We start from the raw sequence: 20,976 nt of genomic DNA, 5'->3' as shown, positions 1-20,976 counted from the left end.
AGTCTTGATACCAAGGGTACTCTTTAAGAATATTTCATGAATTGTAATATTCTAAAGCGCAGTATAAAAATATCAAGGGCCAGCATAGCAAGAGAATTTATAACTATAGTTAAACTGTAGTTTCATCATTACAGTGTCACAAAATAATTCAAGTCTCACAGAGAGTCTGGTCCCTATGCCTAAATGCCCATGAAAGACAAATGCACAAAGGACAAGATAACGTGAAGAATCTTGATAGGAAATCAGTTTAGCTCTGCAGATGGAATCAATCACCAGTTAATTTGATCAAATTTAATATCTGGATCTCTGCATACAGTGTCTTGACATCTAGGAGAATTTGGATTGAAAGCCTGTGCAGTGACCAGACCAAAAATCAAAAGGCAACACTAAAATTTGCTGATGAGCATGTAGTGTGGAAAGAAAATAACTAAATTATCTTTTGTTACGAAAGCAGGTTAAAATTAATTTGAGTCAAATTGGAAATGCAATGTTCATCATCAAACTGAAAAAGTAAGTACATTTTATTTATATAGTACATTTATCACAGTACAGCTGGCCAAAGTGCTGAACATAGTCAAGACTGGTGCAAAGGTAAGAGGATTAAAACAAAAACAAAACAAACAGATACAAAAACATAAACAAAAAAAAAAAAAACTAAAAACAAAGTGTACAGTAAAGCGATCAGTAAACATGGCGGTTAAATGTCACAGCTTTGGGCAATGTTTTGTATGTGGTATGACTGAAACAGCAACATGGAAGCTACAGTACAGAGCGAAAGTAAAGAAGCAAAAGCTCTTCAGCAACATGTAGTTCCTTAACTGCATTCATCACTCAATCAGCCAGCAATGTTCACGCAGGACATTGTGTTCATCACACAGCAAAACATGTACTGCAAAGCTGTTCCCTGAAGCTGTAAACAAATAAATGTCCAGCCCAGAGCCCTGAATTAAACCCGACTGAAAATATCTTAACACTATGGCTAAGGACCCCTAAAGTCAGTTAAGTGTGGAAAACAGTGAAGATGAACAGATCAAAATTACAGAACAGCAGAGAGAGACTAGTGATGATGATGAGAAACTATAGTGATGTTCTATGATAAAATATTTATGTCTGTGATAGACAAGTGATTTTCTGTGCAATACTAGTAATATCTGTAAGAAACTAGCAATGTCCTGTGAGCAGGGCAAGAGCAAGCTGAACTGGTACTCTAGGTATACGACAATCACGCTGCCCACAACCTGAAAGTAAAAAAACAGAAGTGCCTGGTGCGCAAAGTGACAGTTGGCGGTGTAGCAGATGAAAGGAAAGTCTGGACAGGAGGTGCTGGAGAGTGTTGTGGCCTGGGAGGGGATAGGGGTCGAGGACACCGCCTTCACTATTCTGCCGCCCTAGTGCTGTGTTTATAGTCCATTTAATTAGTTCTGAACAGCTGTGTGTGTTTGTAATCAAGGGGAATCTAGACCAGGTGTGTGAGTGAAGTGCGTGATGGGATTTGTAGTGTGGTCTAATGTGAGTGTACTCCAGCATCCTAAAAGAGCAACACTTGGTGATTATAACATATGGTTCCATGAAGAACCAACAACTAGAGGTCTGCATTCCCTGCAGTTGTACTGCAGGAGCTGTGGGACCAGACCAGATTTTCTGCGGCACGGGAATAAATTTCTGAATAAAACGCGGTAGCGGTTGGTGTAATTTGAAAGTGGGCGGTCTAACAATGGCCCAGTCCTAATTCTATTTCTGTACCCCTACCGTTTGGCCCTTACAACGGAGGGTGAAGGGGAAGGGCTTCAAAATTTACTCCTAAGAATTGGGACAGCACTACAGCACCTGCACAAGTCATCATATGTCATCGCAATCTTTGCCTTCATATAAGTCTATGTTCACACTGCAGGCAATTGTGGCATGAATTTGATTTTTCCCCCCTCATGTGACTTAGGTGATGGCAGTGTGAACAGCCCAAACTGCATGGAATCTGATCTTTTCAGGTCAGATCTGTGCCAGTTTCATATGTAGTCTTAAATCAGACACAGATTTTATGTTTTGCAATGCGACCGCAGTATGAACGGTTATGTCGGATTTCATGTGACTTTAACATAATCTTTAAGCGTCATGCATCATTTTTCTGTGCTGCAAACATCATCTGAAACTTTATTTAGGGAATTAAAAGGGTCCCTCCACAGCTATGATCCTTTAGAAAACACCCTTTTGGAGCTTTTTTTTTTTTTTTTTTTTTTTTTTAGAGTTTATCATTCTCATACTTTGTTTAAATTAATTAAACAGTTGCATATCCTTGTCATTGTTTTCACTTGCACTGAGAATTTTAGGCCCTGATTATGCCATATGCTTCACCTTTATCGTGGATGTTTCACTTTCTAGGGGTCCTCTGACACTTTTTCTTCCCCTCGAAGAAAGGCCTTCATGAATATTAATAGTTTGTCTGAACTTTTTTACCCTTTAGCAGAAATGTCCACGGAGACATGAGTTGCTTCTAGACAGCAAACTTTGTCTGGGCAAAATCAGAATGAACTTTTCATCACACTTGTTTTAGAAAGCGGCTTTTCACAGGTACTTCAGAGACAGGTTTCCCTGCAGGTTGCTCAATCATGCATGTGGTCTGAGTGAACCATTACCACACTGTCACTCACTGCACACAGAGCCCTTGTCCTGTTCTCAGGGAGCCGAGGCCCCATTCAACTTTAATAAAATAACCTCTGCTTTTAGAAAAACACTCTCACACTAAGACATTTTGCAAGGCCTAAAAAATTTGACCTCAATCCTACTGGCTTGAATATCTGAAACACATCTGCATGCTAAATACAGGTTCAGAGTAGGACTGGACTGGATCAATTCTTAATGGGCATGGAAATGTAGAGTCAGAAGTGGACCTCGTCTCCTCTGTTTGGAGGGTGTCTGTTGTGAAATGTAGTGTTGTGGACATCTATCCCTGCCTTTTCGTTAATGTTGAATTAATGATTTTCCCCTCTCACCCCATCAAAAGAAGATGATGGAAATGGCTTCGACCCACCCTGAATAATCAATTATATTAATGCAGGCTTGTGCTGGATATGAAGAGCATTTCTTTAAAAGGACGTAATCATCTGGCCCCAAGCACCACTGTCATTCTGTGTGTATGCGTGTGTGTGTGTGTTTACAAAAGTGTCCCTAGAAACTGGTTAAATCTGACAGTGTGCTTTTGGGAACATCCAGGGATGTTTCATTTGAAAAAAATAAAAAGCAATTTGTAGATAAAATTGAATTTACCAAGAATGTCAAGCGATTTCTCAGGTTTAAGGGTTTGTGCTTATTATTATTACCTTTGTATTAGGTTTGATTATAAATTAAATGATTTGTGTCCTTTTTGTGTGATTTTGTGCATTTGTTAAAAAGTACAGTAAGCCAAATATAGATTCATCTTTATTGTTATAGCGCTTTAACAATGTAGATTGTGTCAAAGCAGCTTAACATAGAAGATTACAGTAGAAGTTATAGTTGAAGTTCAGCTTAGTTCAGTTCAGTGTTCAGTTGCAAGTTGCAGCAGATGCAAGTCCACTGTTCGGGATAGTTCACTTCAAAAAAAAAAAATATGCACTTAATATTTACTACAGAAGTTTCTTCTTCTATAATATAAATATAATTTAAAGAAAGCTGGAAACTGGTAGCCATTGACATGAAGAGTAAGAAAAACAAATAATATGGAAGTCAATTACAGGTTTTTAGGGGAGGACTTTAATTCTGACCAATTAGCGAGGTCAGAAGCCGATTAAAGCCCCAAGAAGTTAGGGGGCCCTGACCAACGGCAAGAATTGCCAAAATTAGTCATTTCTGATTTATAATTTTTCTTTCATATGTTGTAAAATCTGTCAATAACATAAAGGTTTTAATATTATTACTTCTTTTCAAAACCGGAGGCCCTAATAGTGGAACTGTAAAGAGAAGTGGACACTGATAACAGAGTGCAGATTCAAATGAAGATTTGTTATACAGAGATGGCAAGCCATCAGTCAGCAGTCCACATGGGAACAAACAGATATAAACGGGAAATTCAGAGTCGTGAGCTAGTAATAAACAGCAGATGGTCAAAAGGCAGGCAGCAGACAACATAAAACAAACAAAACAAAGCAAGGCAAGGCAAAGCAAGGCAATGAGCCATCTGGAAGGATTAGATCGCTGGTGATTGAGACAGAAACGTTCCTTACATACTGCAAATGCAAATAATAATATGTAATCACAAATATGGCTTAACTGTACACATAGTTTGTGAACTTTTGTTTTAACTTTTGAATTTATTGTACTTAATTTATACATTAAGAAAATAAAGGTTCCCCTTAAAATATATTTTTAACATGTAGTTTATTTTGAAAAAAAAAAAAATCTACAGAGAAAAATATATGTCTATAGAGAAAGAGAATGTTTTGAGCTTCAATGCTTAAACCCTTTACATGAAATTGCTTAGGGCCCCCAAATCACAAAGTCCGCCCGTGCTGGTTTTCAACCTTTTTCAGAATATCATCTTTTGTATAAAAAAAAAAGAAACGCCAACTAGTTTGTGACAAGTGAAGGGTCAGCAATGATGACCGGATTTTCAGTTTTGGGTGAACTTTCCCTTTACCACACAGATTTTGATATGTAGACCACTATGTTTTTTTTTTTGTCTCACCTGTTTATTGTACATTCACTTTAGACTGCACTGGTATTTGATACATGTGTTTACCTCATCAGCAGAGTGGTGTAGGACCGGCGGGGGTTACATGAGCTCTAGTCAGCAGTATATTTCCATATAATCTATAATTTGTCATTTATAGCAGGGGAGTTCTCAACATCCACTTGAGCTCAAACTCCCCTCTCACCCTTCAAATAGGAGGGGGTCCCGGGCTCGAGGATCTTTTGAGCTCAATCATCAGCTAAAGGTGAACTCTTGAATATTGTATATACCACAAAAAAAATTGTTTTTATTTTCACAATAGGAACAGTTCTATATTCTGGAATGAAATGAATTAGTGTGGTGTTTTTATTCTATTATTTAGAATGAACTGAATGAAATAAATTATTGAGGGAGAGAGGGGGAGAGAGATTTTGAGTCTGAATTGCCTGTGCATGTACAGTACAATGTCTCTGTCAAGTGAAGCTCAGTTTAATTACTAAAACAGTACATGTATTGCCTTCCTGCTGAGAAATATAGCGTTTTTGTGAAGTTGTTTTATTTACAGTACTCACAGGGCTGAGGTTAAAAGTATGTTTCTATAGGTTCACAATATATCAATATACATGTTTCCACTGTTTTTCCACTTTAAGTCTGCTCATACACACACATACTCTTCATAACATAACTTAATTTTATTCTGTGCCAACTTGCATTGTGGTGGCTTGGTATTTCAGACGGCAGACTTAAGATTCTCACGTTTTTACAGTATTGTGATTACTTCTCAAACATATATTCTCTTTAAATGTCTATGTAAAAAATACTTATAATTTTTTCCCTTTGTACACAATATATTTTATTCTGAAAAACGTTTAAAATATTTTGTAACAGTAAATATGTCACGCTAAATAATTCAAATGAATTATTGACATCTGTCTTCATTACTTTCTAAAACACTGATTTCTTAACAATTTAAAATGGCATCTATGGATTAAAAAAAGCATTTAAAAAATCTTATATATACTGTAGGAATGGTATAACAGTAAATTTGCGTAGTTTTAAAACTTTTCCAAACTGCGGTATACCTTGCAAGCGGTTAACGTCCCATGCCTAAAGACACAGGTCTGATTTACAGAAATTACACATATGATCCGCACACACACACACACAGACACACACACACACACACACACACACACACACACACACACACACACACACACACACACACACACACACACACACACACTCACTCACACACACACACACACACACATATATATAAAAGTGACGGCAAATGATGGAATAATCGTTTATCTCGATTAATGGTTTTTCATAATTGTTAGAAGCCAAAATCAAAATCAGATTTTCGATTAATTGTACAGCCCTAGCTGTACACATTTCATTCTACATCAGTTTTAAAGCAAATGAAGCTCACTTTTTGAAGAGTGTGTGTAGAAATACAATACTTTATTACATTGATATACTATGGTACTGTATGAGCATGCCACAATCAAAAGACTAGGGACGATTAAACGATTTTACTATTATCTGAGTTTGAATTCTTTACTTTTAATTAATCGTAAAGTTGTTTCAAAACTGCGTTTCTGCATGAAACAAAACTGCTGCAGCTAAACAAAGTTATGCCAACTGTTAGCTAGTTTGAAGTTCCAAGCTTGTACATCGAGGCTAATATGCACACACACTGGATTAACTATGTCAGAGGCTATTAACTAATGTCGAGTTCAGACTGCATGATTTTAGCCCTGATTTTAAATCGCCGACAGGTTTTGAGAAATCGATGACAAATGCCTGAAATCACAGGCAAATCGGTGCTTGCTCAAATGAGTGACAATCACACAGTATGAACTCTCAAGGACACGATATGAGAGAAAATAGCATCAGTGATCCCCTATAGCCAATGAGAGAGCAACATTCATTATAGTAGGTGTCTGAAGCTGGGGGAGAAGTTAAAAGCGCTCATTTTCAGTTTGTTTGGACCAAGAAATGGAGGGGAAAATAGTGTAAATTTGGCAGGAGCACTGTGTCTGTTTGACGCGTCATCTGATCAATATCACAATCAGGTCGAAAAGTAAAAGAAAAGTTGAGGAAAGATTGTTAATTTTCTTCAAAAGACAGGTGAGCAACACAAGTTTCTAAAGCTAAAGCATTCTTTTTCCATTATGTAGTTAATAATAAAAGGATTATTACATGACCTTACATTGTTTCCATGTCACTTCTCACTTTTGTTTGGTTGTGAGACGTAGTTTGGACAAAGTTGTCTGTGATTCTTCCTATTTTAAAGTCATGCAGTGCGAACTCTCTTGCCACAGATCCATCCTACAGTGTAAACAGCATCAACAGAACGCAAACCCAGATAGTCATGTAGTGTGAAAAAATCCGTGACACGTCTGAACTCGGTTAGTTATTTATTTTCTTATGCATGCATCCTTTGACTACATTTGTTCTCTTTAAAAGGGAAATACTTAGCTAATATGTAGCTTAGATTTACATTATACAAATAGAATTGTTTTATTTATTCTTATTTTATTTATTCTTTGTTCTGTTGTTTATTTTCAGTGTATATTATTACTTGTGTTTAAATGCCAAAAAAAAAAAAAACTTTTATTCACTTATTTTTAAGTTCAAAGTGAGAAATTGACTATTGTTTGTTTATATTCTTATTTTGTGCTGTTTTAATTGATTACTAAGCCACCATAAATAACTAAGTATAAAATATAAGTAGTTTTCATGTGATTTTCTAAACTAGTAGTGTTTGAAATTAATGAATGCGTAGTTGTTACACCCTTGGCTTGTTTCTGCAGCCCCAATCACCGTTTTCCATCACCATCCACCACACGCCACACACGTTAACCATCCCGATTACTAATCACCCGCACCTGCAATCACCCATGCACTTTATACACTCACTTCATTCATTCACTCGCCCACTGGAATCAAAGTCAGATGGTTATCCTCGACAGCTCTCCCTATTTCTGCTGTGCTCTTCCGCGCATGTCATTTTCCTTTGGATGCAAACACATCTGCTTAATGGAAGTGACTTAAGTTATATTGATGTATTACTGAAGATCTCAGACTTACCATTTGAACTGTGTGTGAGATCGCTCTCCTTCTGCTACACCACGTACCTGCTTCATCTCTCTGTTCTTGCATTTGCACAAATACATTTCCTTAAAGATTTATATCTCTTTGTCTTCCTTGTGTGACCATGACAATAGTAATCATGATAACTGTGAAACCATGATTTATTTCGCAGACTATAATTGTACGACCAAAATCTATAATCGTTGCATCCCTAGTAAAGACAGAATGACAACATTTGATCAAATTTACCTTTTTCTATTAGCCAATTGACATTTGGATAAGATTTTAAATATTTTTATTGATTGCATTGATTGTGTGAAGTGCTGGAAAGGCTCACCTTAAAGTAAAATTGGAAATATTGATTAAATTATCACACTGCACATTAGAAGAAGATCTCCATTTCATATATATAATGCAGTAAGAGTGTTAATAGAAGAGAAGTGTTGTGTAGCAAGCACAGAGAGGATCTGTAAGCATGGCTTCAACAAATATGTGTTTTCACAGCGTAAATGTACTGTATGAGGAAAAAAACAGGTCATGGTGATTCAGTGACATTACTGCATTAAATGACTATACAGTACAGTAAAGTCGAAAGAAATCTGTAGGTGGAGAATGTCTGACTTCAACATGCTGTTAAAATGACTTATTTATTTGCAATCACTGCTGTCATTCTAGTATCATCATTGTCTTGTGGTTTCTGGATCAGGACTCAAAATCAAATCAATATCAAATTTAGCTTCTTAACCAGTAGTACATATTTGCTAAATTTTACCATGCCTTAGAACCAAAAATAATTATATAAGTCTATTTTATTTTGTCATAATCTGCAACTCTCAGGAATACTGGTTTCCAACCTAGGCTCAATGGAAATTTGTGCCTCAGCCTATTAAAAACAAAACAAAACACACACACACACACACACACATATATATATATATATATATATATATATATATATATATATATATATGGTGCCATATCATGGTGCAGTGGAAAAAGAATTAATGGCTCCCATGAGCTTTGAGGATTGCATTCATACATCTCTGCAATGACTCAAATAACTTATTAATAAAATTATCTGGAATGGCAAAGAAAGCATTCTTGCAGGACTCATCTTGAAATCTTCATTAAGATTCTTTGGATCTATCTTTAATGCCTCTTTATTAATCTTATGCCAGACATGCTCAATAATGTTTGTGTCTGGTGACTGGGCTGGCCGATCCTAGAGCATCTTGACCTTCTTTGCTTTCAGGAACTTTGATGAGGAAGCTGAAGTATGAGAAGGAGTGCTATCCTGCAGAAGAATTTGCCCTCTCTTGTGGTTTGTAATGTAATGGACAACACAAATGTCTTGATACCAAAGGCTGGTGATGTTGCAATCCACTCTGCAGATCTCTTGCACGCCCCAATACTAAATGCAACCCCAAACCATGATGTTTCCTTCACTAAACTTCTGGTTTCTTTAAGAATCTTGGTTCCATGCAGGTAACAAAATGTCTTCTGCAGTAATTGTGATGATTGGCATGCAGTTCAACAGATGATTCATCTGAAAAAAACGTCCTGCCTCTTTCCCAAATCATCAACTAGAAGTCAGGTTATTATTTGTAGCTCTTACAACTGGGATCAAAGACACGTCTTTTGTCATCATGTCATCATTCGATGATTGTTTCTTTAGGCATTTTATGCAACAACAGTTAGTGTTTGTCATGGCATATGTGAATTTGGGCAGTTTGTTTTTAATTTTGCAACAAGTTTAATGGCAGTTCATTTCTCACACTGCATGTAAACAGACAATGGCTTGCAATTGCAAGGCAACAGGCCACCTCTGCCATTTCATTCACTAACTCTTCATTTATGCTTCCGCAACAAAATTGGAGGTACTGGATGAGTGTACGCAGTAAGGACTGGTGGGAGAATTCTCAGCATAGTCATCGTTTCCTGCTCGCACCAAAATGTGCTCTCTTGCTTGAAGCCATTGTTGCTTGTTTGTCATCAAATGCCTCACAACTTCTTTGTATGCATCCTGTCATAAAATAAGTGAGCTTAAAATATTGTGAGAATATTGTATAGATTTGAGTATTGTAATTTACGCCAAATCATATTGTGTATCATTATAAACCATATTTCTCTTCTGGATAAAGCAAAGCATCGTTTCGCTAGTAAAGTTATTGATGGGTGAGGATTGCAATAAAAGTAAATTACAGAGACAGATCATAGATTAAGCATGTGTAAGTCTGATATGCGGACACAAACCATGTACTATATATGCTCTTGATGCACTGTTTGCACATGTTTATGCATATATGTATTTGTCACGTTTCAGTACATTCACTTTTCCACATTCAAAATATTGAAAGAAACTTTCAAATGTCTGCAGCTTCATTAAGTTGTACTGAAATTGTATGTGCACCTTCTGGTGGGATACATTGACATTCCTTTCAATCTGTATTTCAACAAGAGCAATGTGAGGGCTCAAGCGCAATCACAAAACATGACAGATCTTGAGCTTTACAGCTAAATCACAGGAAATTGACCACAAGTCAATGTTATCTCTGATGAATTCTGCCTGGTTTTCTGCAGTTTAGTCACTTAAAATTATTTGATCACAGACATGAAGTTGGGTTAGATGGTGAGTGGGGGTGCTGTTATGATAGATAACTGACTCCCAGGATTATCTAAATACATGATGTAATCTAAGTTAATGACACAATTTCACATGCTTCAGTAAATTATTTATGTCAAATGATTTTTTTTAAATACTAATATGTGAGCGGGGGTAGTGCTGTTGCCTCACAGCAAGAAGGTCGCTGGTTTGAGCCTCAGCTGATCCAGTTGGCATTTCTGTGTGGAGTTTGCATGTTCTCCCCGTGTTCCATGAGTTTCCTCCGGGTACTCCTGTTTTTTCCACAGTCCAAAGACATGCGCTATAGGTGAATTGGGTAAGATAAATTGGCTGTAGTGTATGTGTGTGAATGAGAATGTATGAGTGTTTCCTAGTGATGGGTTGCAACTGGAAGGGCATCTGTGTGTAAAACAAATGCTGGATAAGTTGGCGGTTCATTCCTCTGTGGTGACCCCTGATTAATAGAGACTAAGCCGAAAATAAAATGAATGAATGAATGTGTGAGTATTGACAGCCCTATAGGGTATGTTCTGTCTTATGTGCTTGCTTGGATAATGATAACTATACTATCTTTATTTTTATGCGATTGGTACAAAATGCATTTTAAATAACTTTGAAAGTTGCTTTTATTGGGTCAAAAATACAATACAAATATTAAAATGTATCAGTTTAAAATGAGTTTTCTATTTTTAATACAGTTTTAAATGTTATATAGCAATCCCAAAGCTTTATTCACTTCAGAAATCATTTTAGTGTGACTATCTGGCGTTCAAGACAATGAGTATTTTTGTAAAAACTGTAGTCCATTTCCAGCTGATTTTAACTTTTTTCTCTGACCAGACAATTTAGCCTCACAAATTTTTAATTATTTGTCACGTAGAGCCAAACCAAAACTATCAAAAAAAACTTTATCAAACTTCTTATACAGTGTGTCACATTTGTGTGTGTTCTGTTTCTTTTATTGCCCACCTGAGTTCTCGGATTAGTTTCCCTATTGTTAATTAGTTTCAACACCTGTTCAGCTTCAAATCCATTATGCTCATCTTGTATTTCAGCCTTGAATTTCCTTCTGTTTCGTCATTACTAGAGTAGATGTGTCATGTCTTCTCCTGCAGTCTCTTAAGTATTCTGTCATAGATTTATTAAAACTGTTTGTTTACTGTCTCTTTTGACATGCTCATTGCAGGCACAGTGCATGACAAAATATTAATATATTTGCTATATTAAGCTTCTCATCCAGTGTGCAAACCTTTTTTATGCATTGCTTTGCTTTTGCTAATGTTGAAAGCTGCTATTTGGAGGACTTTAAAAAAAAATAAAATAAAAAATCAAACTCACCTAATTGAGCATGCTCATTTCAGAGCCCAATTTTCAGATTTTTTTTGAAGAGTATAATGTTTTTATAGATTTATTTATTTTTAGAAAAATAAATACAATATTAGCTGTTGAAAACTATTGATCTATTTAATGTGCTCTTGCTGAATGAAAGACTCCATGGGAACATACTTGGAACATACATGACAAGACATGTTTGTAAAAACAAATAAGGAAAAATGCTTAAATAAATAAAAGCCGTATGGTTTTCTTTGCAAGTTATTATCAGATTTATACAAAAACTAGTCTAAGCCTGAGAGTTATCTCAAAGTCAACTTTAAGTACAGCTCTACTTATATCAACAATGGGTAACACTTTGTTTTGATGGTTCATTCGTTGAATTTAAGTTACATTGCATCTACATGCCAACTAATTGTCATTATATTATAAGTAGATTGTTAGGTTGGGGTCAGAGTAAGTTAACATGTACTTGTAAAATAAGTTTCTTAGTTAAATGTCTGTTAAAGGAGCAGTATCAACCGATATTAAGCGGTCTACTAATACTCAAATGGGCCATCAAAAAAGTATTACCCAACTATGTTGTGTGAAAACTATGATAAAGGTTTAACACGTATCTAAACCCCAAGTGTGTATGTGTGTTGTGATTTCCCTGTTCATGGCAGCAAACAGATACAATCGATACAAATCATGGCAGAAAAGTTCAATCCTCGCGTGCACGTTCACCACTTTTATACCTGCACATTCAAATGTTTCTCTGTCCTCAGAATCAGACGGCGAAGGCAAACACAGCAATCTGGAAAGCAGACACGCTCATTGCACATCTTACGAACGACCTGAGAATGGATAGTCTGTCAAAACAATGTGAACAAATGATTAATCACAGTGGATTTTTGCTAGTCAAGTAAGAAAATGTGCCACCTGGCGGTCGAAAAGGTGACGCGTTGTTTTCATTAAAGTCCTCAGCATCCATGTGACGTCAGTCTGCCGGTTTATGCTTTTTTTATCACTGGTGCTGAAGAGTACACTCCTTTCTTTCAGTTCTCCAGCAAGAGCTGGCGAGACATTTGCAGCCCTAGTCGTTAGTGGCAGCATTTCAACTCAATTTCCAATTTCCTGAGCGTAGTTGTAAGGTGATGTGGAGACTGATGAGCGATCCTCGAGATCAACTGTGTGACAACTATCTTCACAAAACATCAACCACACCGACGGAAAGATGCAGGTATGGTCGTCTGGTCAGCGTTAAAGCCTCTAAATAGCATTATAAAGTTACTGTTAAACGATTATGATTAGTCAGTATAGCTGCATGAACGGTGCCAAAACGCACAGAACTGATATTTACGGGGGATGAGTGAAGTATGATATGGATAAAAATAAACTACACTTTTCTGTGCATTAAAAAGGTTTATGCTACGTCAATTAACTTATGTGGGTGAATATTAATAAGGCTAATAGGTTCATTGATACAACCCAGGCAGTGTTTTTTTCTGCTTAATGTGTCGCATCGTTATCAAGCCTCTTTTGCCTCATTCCTAGCTTCCAAACGATTGCATTAGTTCTCAAAGTGATTTGACTCTTTTGATGTGACACTTTCTATCGTTTAACGCTATGGGTGCAGATGTGATTTTGGAGAGGTTGTGAATGATGCTGTGAAGCACCTGTGTATTGCATCAACAGGCTCTACAGCCCACAGAGACTGGAGTGCATTTGATAAATGCACGTCTTTATTGTGCAGTAACGCGAGATTGGATTAACAATTATTTGCCATTTTAGTCTGAATTTTTAAGTTTGACATTTAAGATTTGATTTTTTTTACCATGGCAGCTTGCCGACTCAATTTCATTTTCCTCAACTATGCACTTCGTTGTAGGCTAATACATAGTCAGCTTTTCAACGATTCCTTCCAGCCGTTTGATCGACCGAACGATGTAAAATAGCGACTGGGACGTTTGACTGACTGACTGTATCACTCCTCTAGTCTGTCTCCACGGCCTGTCAGACTGATATTAGGCTACGGGTTCTCAAAAGTGGGACAAGAAGCAAATTGTTTGAGACTAAAATAATTGTATCTTCTTTGTGTTGCTGAACCTATTAAAGGTTTAACCCCAAGGTAAAGAAACGTTTCACTTTTTTAAAAAAAAAACCAGGGTGCACTTTTTACCCTGCTTTTGGATAGAACTGTTTTTGTTCGACTTTGAGTTTTCACGTTTTCACACTTTCCATTCAGAAGCGTAAAAATCTGAGCCACCATGAAGAATAAAAAAAAAAGACTTCCTAAAGAACTATTTTAAAGTGACCTGATCTTTTGTTTTTGCTGGGTCAGTCCCCTATTTCATTCTGCTTTAAGTGTCATGACTTGTTAATGTCCTGTCACATATTGCACTAATACAAATTCTCCATTGTTTAGCATTTGAAAAAGCCTAATAGTAATTAATATAATAGTATATTTGAAGAAAAAAATGACCATCCAACCACATTTCGATAGTGAAGACGGAACCTGTGCCAATCTGAAATCTGGTCACCCTCAACTTTTTTTTTAAACATAAATGTTTTGCCGTTTTTGATAATTACTTGCACAACAGCGGTACTTTGGCCACAATGCGCTTTTTTTTTTTTTTGTAAAACCATGACAGCATAAGTTTTACATGTTCAGTTTGTAGGCATCTACAGTACAAGTACTAGACTTTCAGTACATCAATATCACACTAGAGAAAGTATTTGTTACAAAGTGACATGTGCTTTCAGGGGATCTACTGGCCTGACGTGTAATGCAGGGTTTTTAGTCATTTTCGCAGATCAGAGTTAACAGGGATCATTTTGAAAATGGTGTGGTCTTTGTATAGGCATTTAAAATATGCAAAGAAAAAACTTTCTGTTGTAGATAGGTTTTTTGTGTAAATGTAAGCTGTGAGAGAAGGAATACATTAATTAGATTTTACAAATTGTAGTATTTATTCTAGAATTGTATAATTATGGTCTTTAGTGACGACAAACATCTCTGGACTAATTTGATTTAGTTATTGAAGTTATCATGACATGAATAGTTGCCCTAACTGTTTTCTTACACAGTTGGTCACATCAAGTTTAATCCATATATCAACAGGTTTTTCTCTGGTTACATATGCAGAAGTTCTTCAGTCATTTTAAGATTCTAAATGCTCTGAAAATAATTATTTAACGATTAGATTTACAAAATTCTTTTAAGTGGTTGTACATATTTTTTGGGCTGAATTGAAACAAGTACATTTAGTTGAACAATACTAAATTAAATTAGTTTGTTTAAATTCAACACATATAAATTGTTTGCAACACTTTTGTAGACATCTTTTTTTCAGTGTACCGGCCTCTGCAAGCTCACATTTATCTCTCTGTATACTTGAGTGCAGTGCCCAGATCTCAAAAACTAATCAACAACTAATTGATTAAACCAAGCTCCTGTCTCACATTTTTTCTTTTTTGGTAAGCTGATAGACTATTGTCTGTCTATCATAGAATCGAAGAACATTTCTGTTGCCACTTCATTTTCATTGAATACAAGCACATTTGGGATTTACCTGCAGCCTTGTACAAAGCATATTCCCATCCATGATAATATTCAGCACAACAGCAATTTTATGTGGGATTGCTTAAATATTTTTCCCACCAAGCCCTTCAATGCCTTCTAAAATCTATTTCTCGATTAACCTCTTCGTTTAACAGATTCAATTGAAGCAAATAGATTGTGCTTAGGTGGATGGAGAACAGAGTAGTTATTAAAGTGCTTGTGACTCAAGTTCCCTTGAGGCAATTTACTTTCGTGTCCATCACCCCCGTGAAAGTTGATGCATGGAGGTGCGATTGGAAGATTGCTGTCGCTATGTGTGATTACACCCAAGGCAGTCAGCCTTCACACATTTGCAACATGGGATAGTTGTATATCTCTTTAAAAAAGAAGCTTAATTAATTATATATATGGTTATTGGTTATGATGGTTATTGACTGTTTGGTTATTGACTGTTTACGTAATTCTGTACAATGTAAAATTATAATTGGTTCACCTTGTCAAATTTTATAACCATATTGGAATTCAAATAGGATCATCTTGGGGCTGGGCTATTAATCGAAAAGTAATCAAAATCGACATTTAGAACCTATAATCAATTTAATTTTTCCAGTTAAATTTTTTTAAAACTACTTTACATACTTTTCCCTACTTCCTGTGTAGAGTCACGTGACCTCTGCTCTGATTTATACTTTGAACGCTCAAATATGGTGCGGTGCAGCCTTTGTTAAAATGTAAATACATGTCGCACAGTTGCACTAAATCAGAGATTCCCAAAGTAAGGCCAGTAGGCCAAAGTTGGCCCATTGTAACCTTTAATTTGGCACACCATCCCATCTGAGAAGACAGTGGAAAGGACGGAGAGGGTCGGGGCGGGTCTTTAAAAGAGATCGTCATTTCTAATTTGATGCAACCGATTTTTTTGTTCGTTTTATTGCTGAGCTACAAAAAAAGCTAGCTGAAATTAAATGTTTCAATTAAAAGTTGTAAATAAATCTAATTTTTAAAAATGTAAACAATGTCACTTGACAGATAATGACAGGACTATGCAGAACACATCCGTGAGCAAATCAAGGCAAAAACTAATGTAACTCCATTCTGATGTAAATGAAATTGTTTTTGTATTTACTGTAATAGGTTCATTATTAAATGTTAAAGATTTATGCTGTATTAGTTCATATAATGCAATGTTTTCTAGTTATTTTTAAATACTATTAATAAAATACAAAATTTAAATTTAATACAATTATTATTTACATTAACATATTAAAATACCGGTATTTTCCACTTTTATTATTAAAAACATTGAAAATAATTAATTTTGTTTCCCAAAGTGCAAGTTTTTAATTTTTTTTTATATAAAAATAAAAGTGGCTGTTGGTTTTAGGCAATGTGTGTTTTACTTTTAGTTGTTCAATGTTGATGTTTAATAATTAATCATAGACAGATAGTGTGTGTTTCCATCAATCATTTCAAACATCTCACAGCATATTTACTGTACAAAACTTGCAATTGAACTATGAGGCCAAAAAAAAAAAAAAGACAATAAATAAATAAAATAATAATTCATTAATCATAATTGAGTTACAATGTTTAGTTAATCGTGATTTTGATTTTAGGTCAAATCGTCCAGCCCTTATTAGGTTAAGCAGGTTAACAGATTTTACCTTATGCTCTGCATTTATACTGTTTTTGTTGTTTGCTGGCTACATTACAGTATAAGAGCACTACACAAACACCTATGAAATGAAAAGCATTAATTTAACACTTCAGAATACTCAAAGACCTGGCTGGGCTAACAATCAGCTAATTGTTCATAACGGAACAAGTCCATCTTGGCAATAAGTTATTAAACATGACAGTAAAACCAACATCAACAGAAAAAGTCACACAATGCAATTATAATTATCCATGCTTCAGTGGAGCGAATGAATTTGAACAGCAAAACTATTGCTGCAAACATGAGTGAGAGCAAAAGGAACATTTAAACATGCTTGTAAAACCAAGACATTTTTATGTCAGGTTTAGTCATCTTCAATCTCCAAATCACTCAGTAGTTGTAAATATTTCACGATTTTATTTCAGAGATCCTTTAATAGTTCAATAAAAAAAAAACAAGAACAAGATTCTGTAAAATATAGCTTGCGAATAAAATTTTCATGAAACACAGGATCCATTTCACAGCCTGAACGATTCACTCAACTGAAGAATCAGTGAAGGGGTTTTAAACGAGCGTTGTAGATCACTGTTTCTGGTGTTACACTCCTTAAGAGAATTGATTTTAGGTCAGCTGTTTGCTATCTGCTGTAGGCAGCTTTTTGACTGGCATTATATTGTCACTGTCCATGGTGCTGAACCCTGCAGTTTGTTTCTCTTACAGATGTGACATCGCTTTTGCTGCAATAGTCTCTACCTGCGATTTGAGGATTGTAATGTGAGTCCAGGTGCAGTCCCATCATTTTATCCTGGAGGCGAGGAGGGAGATGCTTCACTCGGCTGCCATGACAACAGGACTTATCTTTGTTACCTGGCTCTTGTACACAAGTGCACGGGGCAATCCCATTGTGTCGGTGCCAGAAGGTGGGGAGAAAGAGCGTTTGGAACGTGTTTTGACCCAAGCCAAGGAGGGTGCGTTGAGTCCAAGTGCGAAACAGCGCTTGGAAGAGTTAAATAATCTTGAACTGGAGGGAATTAAGGGTGGGAACAGATCCACTTCGGGCAGGACCAGACCCAACTTAAGCTCCTTGAGAAAAGGGTCCAAACTACAAGGAAAGACCCTTGAAGCATGGAGTGAGCAAGAATCACTTAAGCAAACTGAAGGAGCTCCTACGGAAGAAGCCAACGTTTCACTGGATGCGATTGATGAATATGCTTACCCTGATTATAGGGGTAAGGGCTGCATGGATGAAACAGGCTTTGTGTTCGCTATTGGCGAAAAATTCACCCCAGGACCATCCACATGCCCATGCTTGTGCACTGACGAAGGTCCTTTGTGTGCACAACCTGAGTGTCCAAAACTTCATCCACGCTGCCTGCGTGTTGACACCAGCCAGTGCTGCCCACAGTGCAAAGAGAAGAAAAACTACTGTGAATTTCGTGGAAAAATCTACTCATCTCTGGAGGAGTTTAAGGTTAGAGCAGCACATTAAGTGCTTCATTATCCATATGCCAGTTTTAACTAAGTTTATTCTTCTATTTTATCTGTGTTCAAAATTGTCAGGAGTGCTTGAGTGACCTTTATTTTTATGGCAGACTTTGCCATTTAAATCTTTACTCTTATGAATCCCTATTCATTATTGAGTGGAACTGAATTGTTGTGGTCCAGTAGACTTTTCTGTCCAGTTGAAGAAATATAATGTGTGCGCATTATCTCTTGATAATGTATTGATTCCAGTAGACCAAAAAAAAAAAAAAAAACATTTGAAATGTTTCATTTTTAATCCTCAGCCCCAACCTTTCCACAGGGAAAAGGCTTGTCACAAGATACATTTGTTTTCTGCATTTTGTGCTCTGAAAGTGTGAAGAGATCAATTATTATGCAAAACTAAGGGCGACTTATCTTGCTTAGGCTGTTATGTAAGAGAAGAAGACCGCTTTTGTTTTTCATTTGAGGCCCTATTATGATGCTCCCTAATGTTCGCCTTTAGTGAAAAACGCGTGTCATCAGTTTCAGAGTAAGCAGCAGGTGCACAAATTATTCTTTTTGAACCGCGTCTCTCACCCTTCAGTGCAGCCAGATCCATTAGCTGTTTCTACAGCTTATGCTCTTGATTCAATTTTCATTGGTTCCTTCTGTGTCATTGGAATCCTTATCCAAAACACCTGAGCTTTATGGCAAGCTCTGAGATTTATTAATGCAGAAGTCAGCATAAGAGCTTTTTACAAAGTGTGCTAATGACCAAGCGCTGAATTTATTGGTTCTGCTCAGTCGCACCTAATGCATATGCAAGAGCGCAAAGGTAACAATTAAACCTTTGGCAGAATGAAAAGAGTCCAGTATCATATCTGTTTGGTCCCACAATGCAGGCCTCTCAGGGGGAGAAGCTGCTGAAAGAGTTCACCTTAGTTGAACTTTTCAATTTTAGAACCCCCTGTGAATTTTTATTTTATTTTCCATTACAATTGGAGGTGACACATTGTCCTCTGTTTGATTTGTTGAAGATTGTCTCAGGAGATAGTGTGTGTAGAAGGTTCTTTTTTTTACTGAAATGCTAATGCCAAAAAGTCTTTTGTATTTTTAGCTTAGAAGCAGAGAAAAAGTAGTGAGCAAAACTGAACAGTTTGTTCATATATACACAGTATGTGATTTCTGGGACATCTGTAGAGTCACATGAATGCTTCAGAAATCCAGCGTGTGACAGTAAGACTCTGAATTTGTCACATGAATATGGTTCGATTCACGCTTATTGAACGCACATGACTGTTTCTTCAAATACGGGCATTTGAGAACTTCAGTGATTTTTGAAAAAATGCATTTAAGTCAGTTGTATTTAAACCGGGAATTGATAAAACACAGCAAAATTATTATTTTAACCATAATGCTGACTACATCTGAACACTCCATCATTCATTTTGTGATGGAAATGATGGTGAAAATGACATTTTAAACATTTTTGAAGCACAATGACAGACTCTCTTGCTAATATACTGTAAAAAATAGACATTAAAATTCCCCCGACCTGAGTGAATACTGTAAATACTGCATGTGATATTTTCCTGGATTTGAGAGATTTATTTTACTTATGCAAATTATTTCATCCCATTCAAAATGTTGTGTATGTTATATAACAAGATTATAAAGCATCATGGTGGCACATGGGGGAGTACGATCACCTCACAACAAGAAGGTTTCTGGTTTGAACCCCGGCTGGGTCAGTTGGCATTTCTGCGTGGAGTTTGCATGTTCACCCCATGTTCGCGTGGGCTTCCCTTCGGGTGCTCTGGTTTCCCCCACAGTCCAAAGACATGTGGTACAGGGGAATTGGAGTTAAAAAGACCATAGTGTATGTGTGTGAATGCATCCACTGTGTAAAAGATAACTCATTCTGCTGTGGTTACCTCTGATTAATAAAGGGACTAAGCCTAAAAGAAAATGAATATATATATATATATATATATATATATATATATATATATATATATATATATATATATATATATATATATATATATATATATATATACATACATATATATATATATATATATATATATATATATATATATATATATATATATATATATATATATACATACATATATATATAAACACACATACATACACATATATATATATATATATATATATATATATATATATATATATATATATATATATATATATATATATATATATATATATATATATATACACACACACACACACACACATATATACACTACAGACGAGTCTTTGGACTTAAGGAGGAAACCGGAGTACCCACGGGAACACAGGGAGAACAAACTCCACACAGAAACGCCAACTGTCCCAGCCAAGGCTCAAACCAGCGACATTCTTGCTTTAAGGCGAACGTGCTACCCACTGCACCATTGTGCAGCATGTCGGCTTTTAGTTGGTGTCTATTTCTTTTGCTTAGATTAATATTTGCTGGCAGGAAAAATGTACTTGTTCACTCCTGCTATTTACACTTTGCGTTTTAATTTATGTTACCTGCAAATTAGAATAGAACCAGTACAAAAAGTGTACAAAAGACAGTTTTAGGTACTTTGAAGGCT

The 20,976-nt window shown here is 36.1% G+C and overlaps 1 protein-coding gene across 2 annotated transcripts in view; it reads left to right on the top strand.

Moving 5' to 3' along the window:
- Nucleotides 1-12,725: 12,725 nt before the first annotated feature.
- Nucleotides 12,726-20,976, top strand: part of vwc2 (von Willebrand factor C domain containing 2) — a 42,167-nt gene continuing 33,916 nt past the window's right edge. The window contains exons 1-2 of one of the 2 annotated variants that reach the window (XM_005156699.5): nucleotides 12,726-12,921; nucleotides 17,621-18,371. In XM_005156699.5, coding sequence (XP_005156756.1) covers nucleotides 17,724-18,371 — 648 coding nt within the window. In that variant the 5' untranslated portion in view covers nucleotides 12,726-12,921; nucleotides 17,621-17,723. Of the gene's footprint in view, nucleotides 12,922-17,620; nucleotides 18,372-20,976 lie in introns of those variants that run through there. The other variant, NM_001114628.1, reaches the window with a different exon arrangement.

Source organism: Danio rerio, chromosome 13, assembly GCF_049306965.1.
Source record: "Danio rerio strain Tuebingen ecotype United States chromosome 13, GRCz12tu, whole genome shotgun sequence".
NCBI classification, from domain to species: domain Eukaryota; kingdom Metazoa; phylum Chordata; class Actinopteri; order Cypriniformes; family Danionidae; genus Danio; species Danio rerio.
This window is presented reverse-complemented; position numbering and strand designations above follow the sequence as displayed.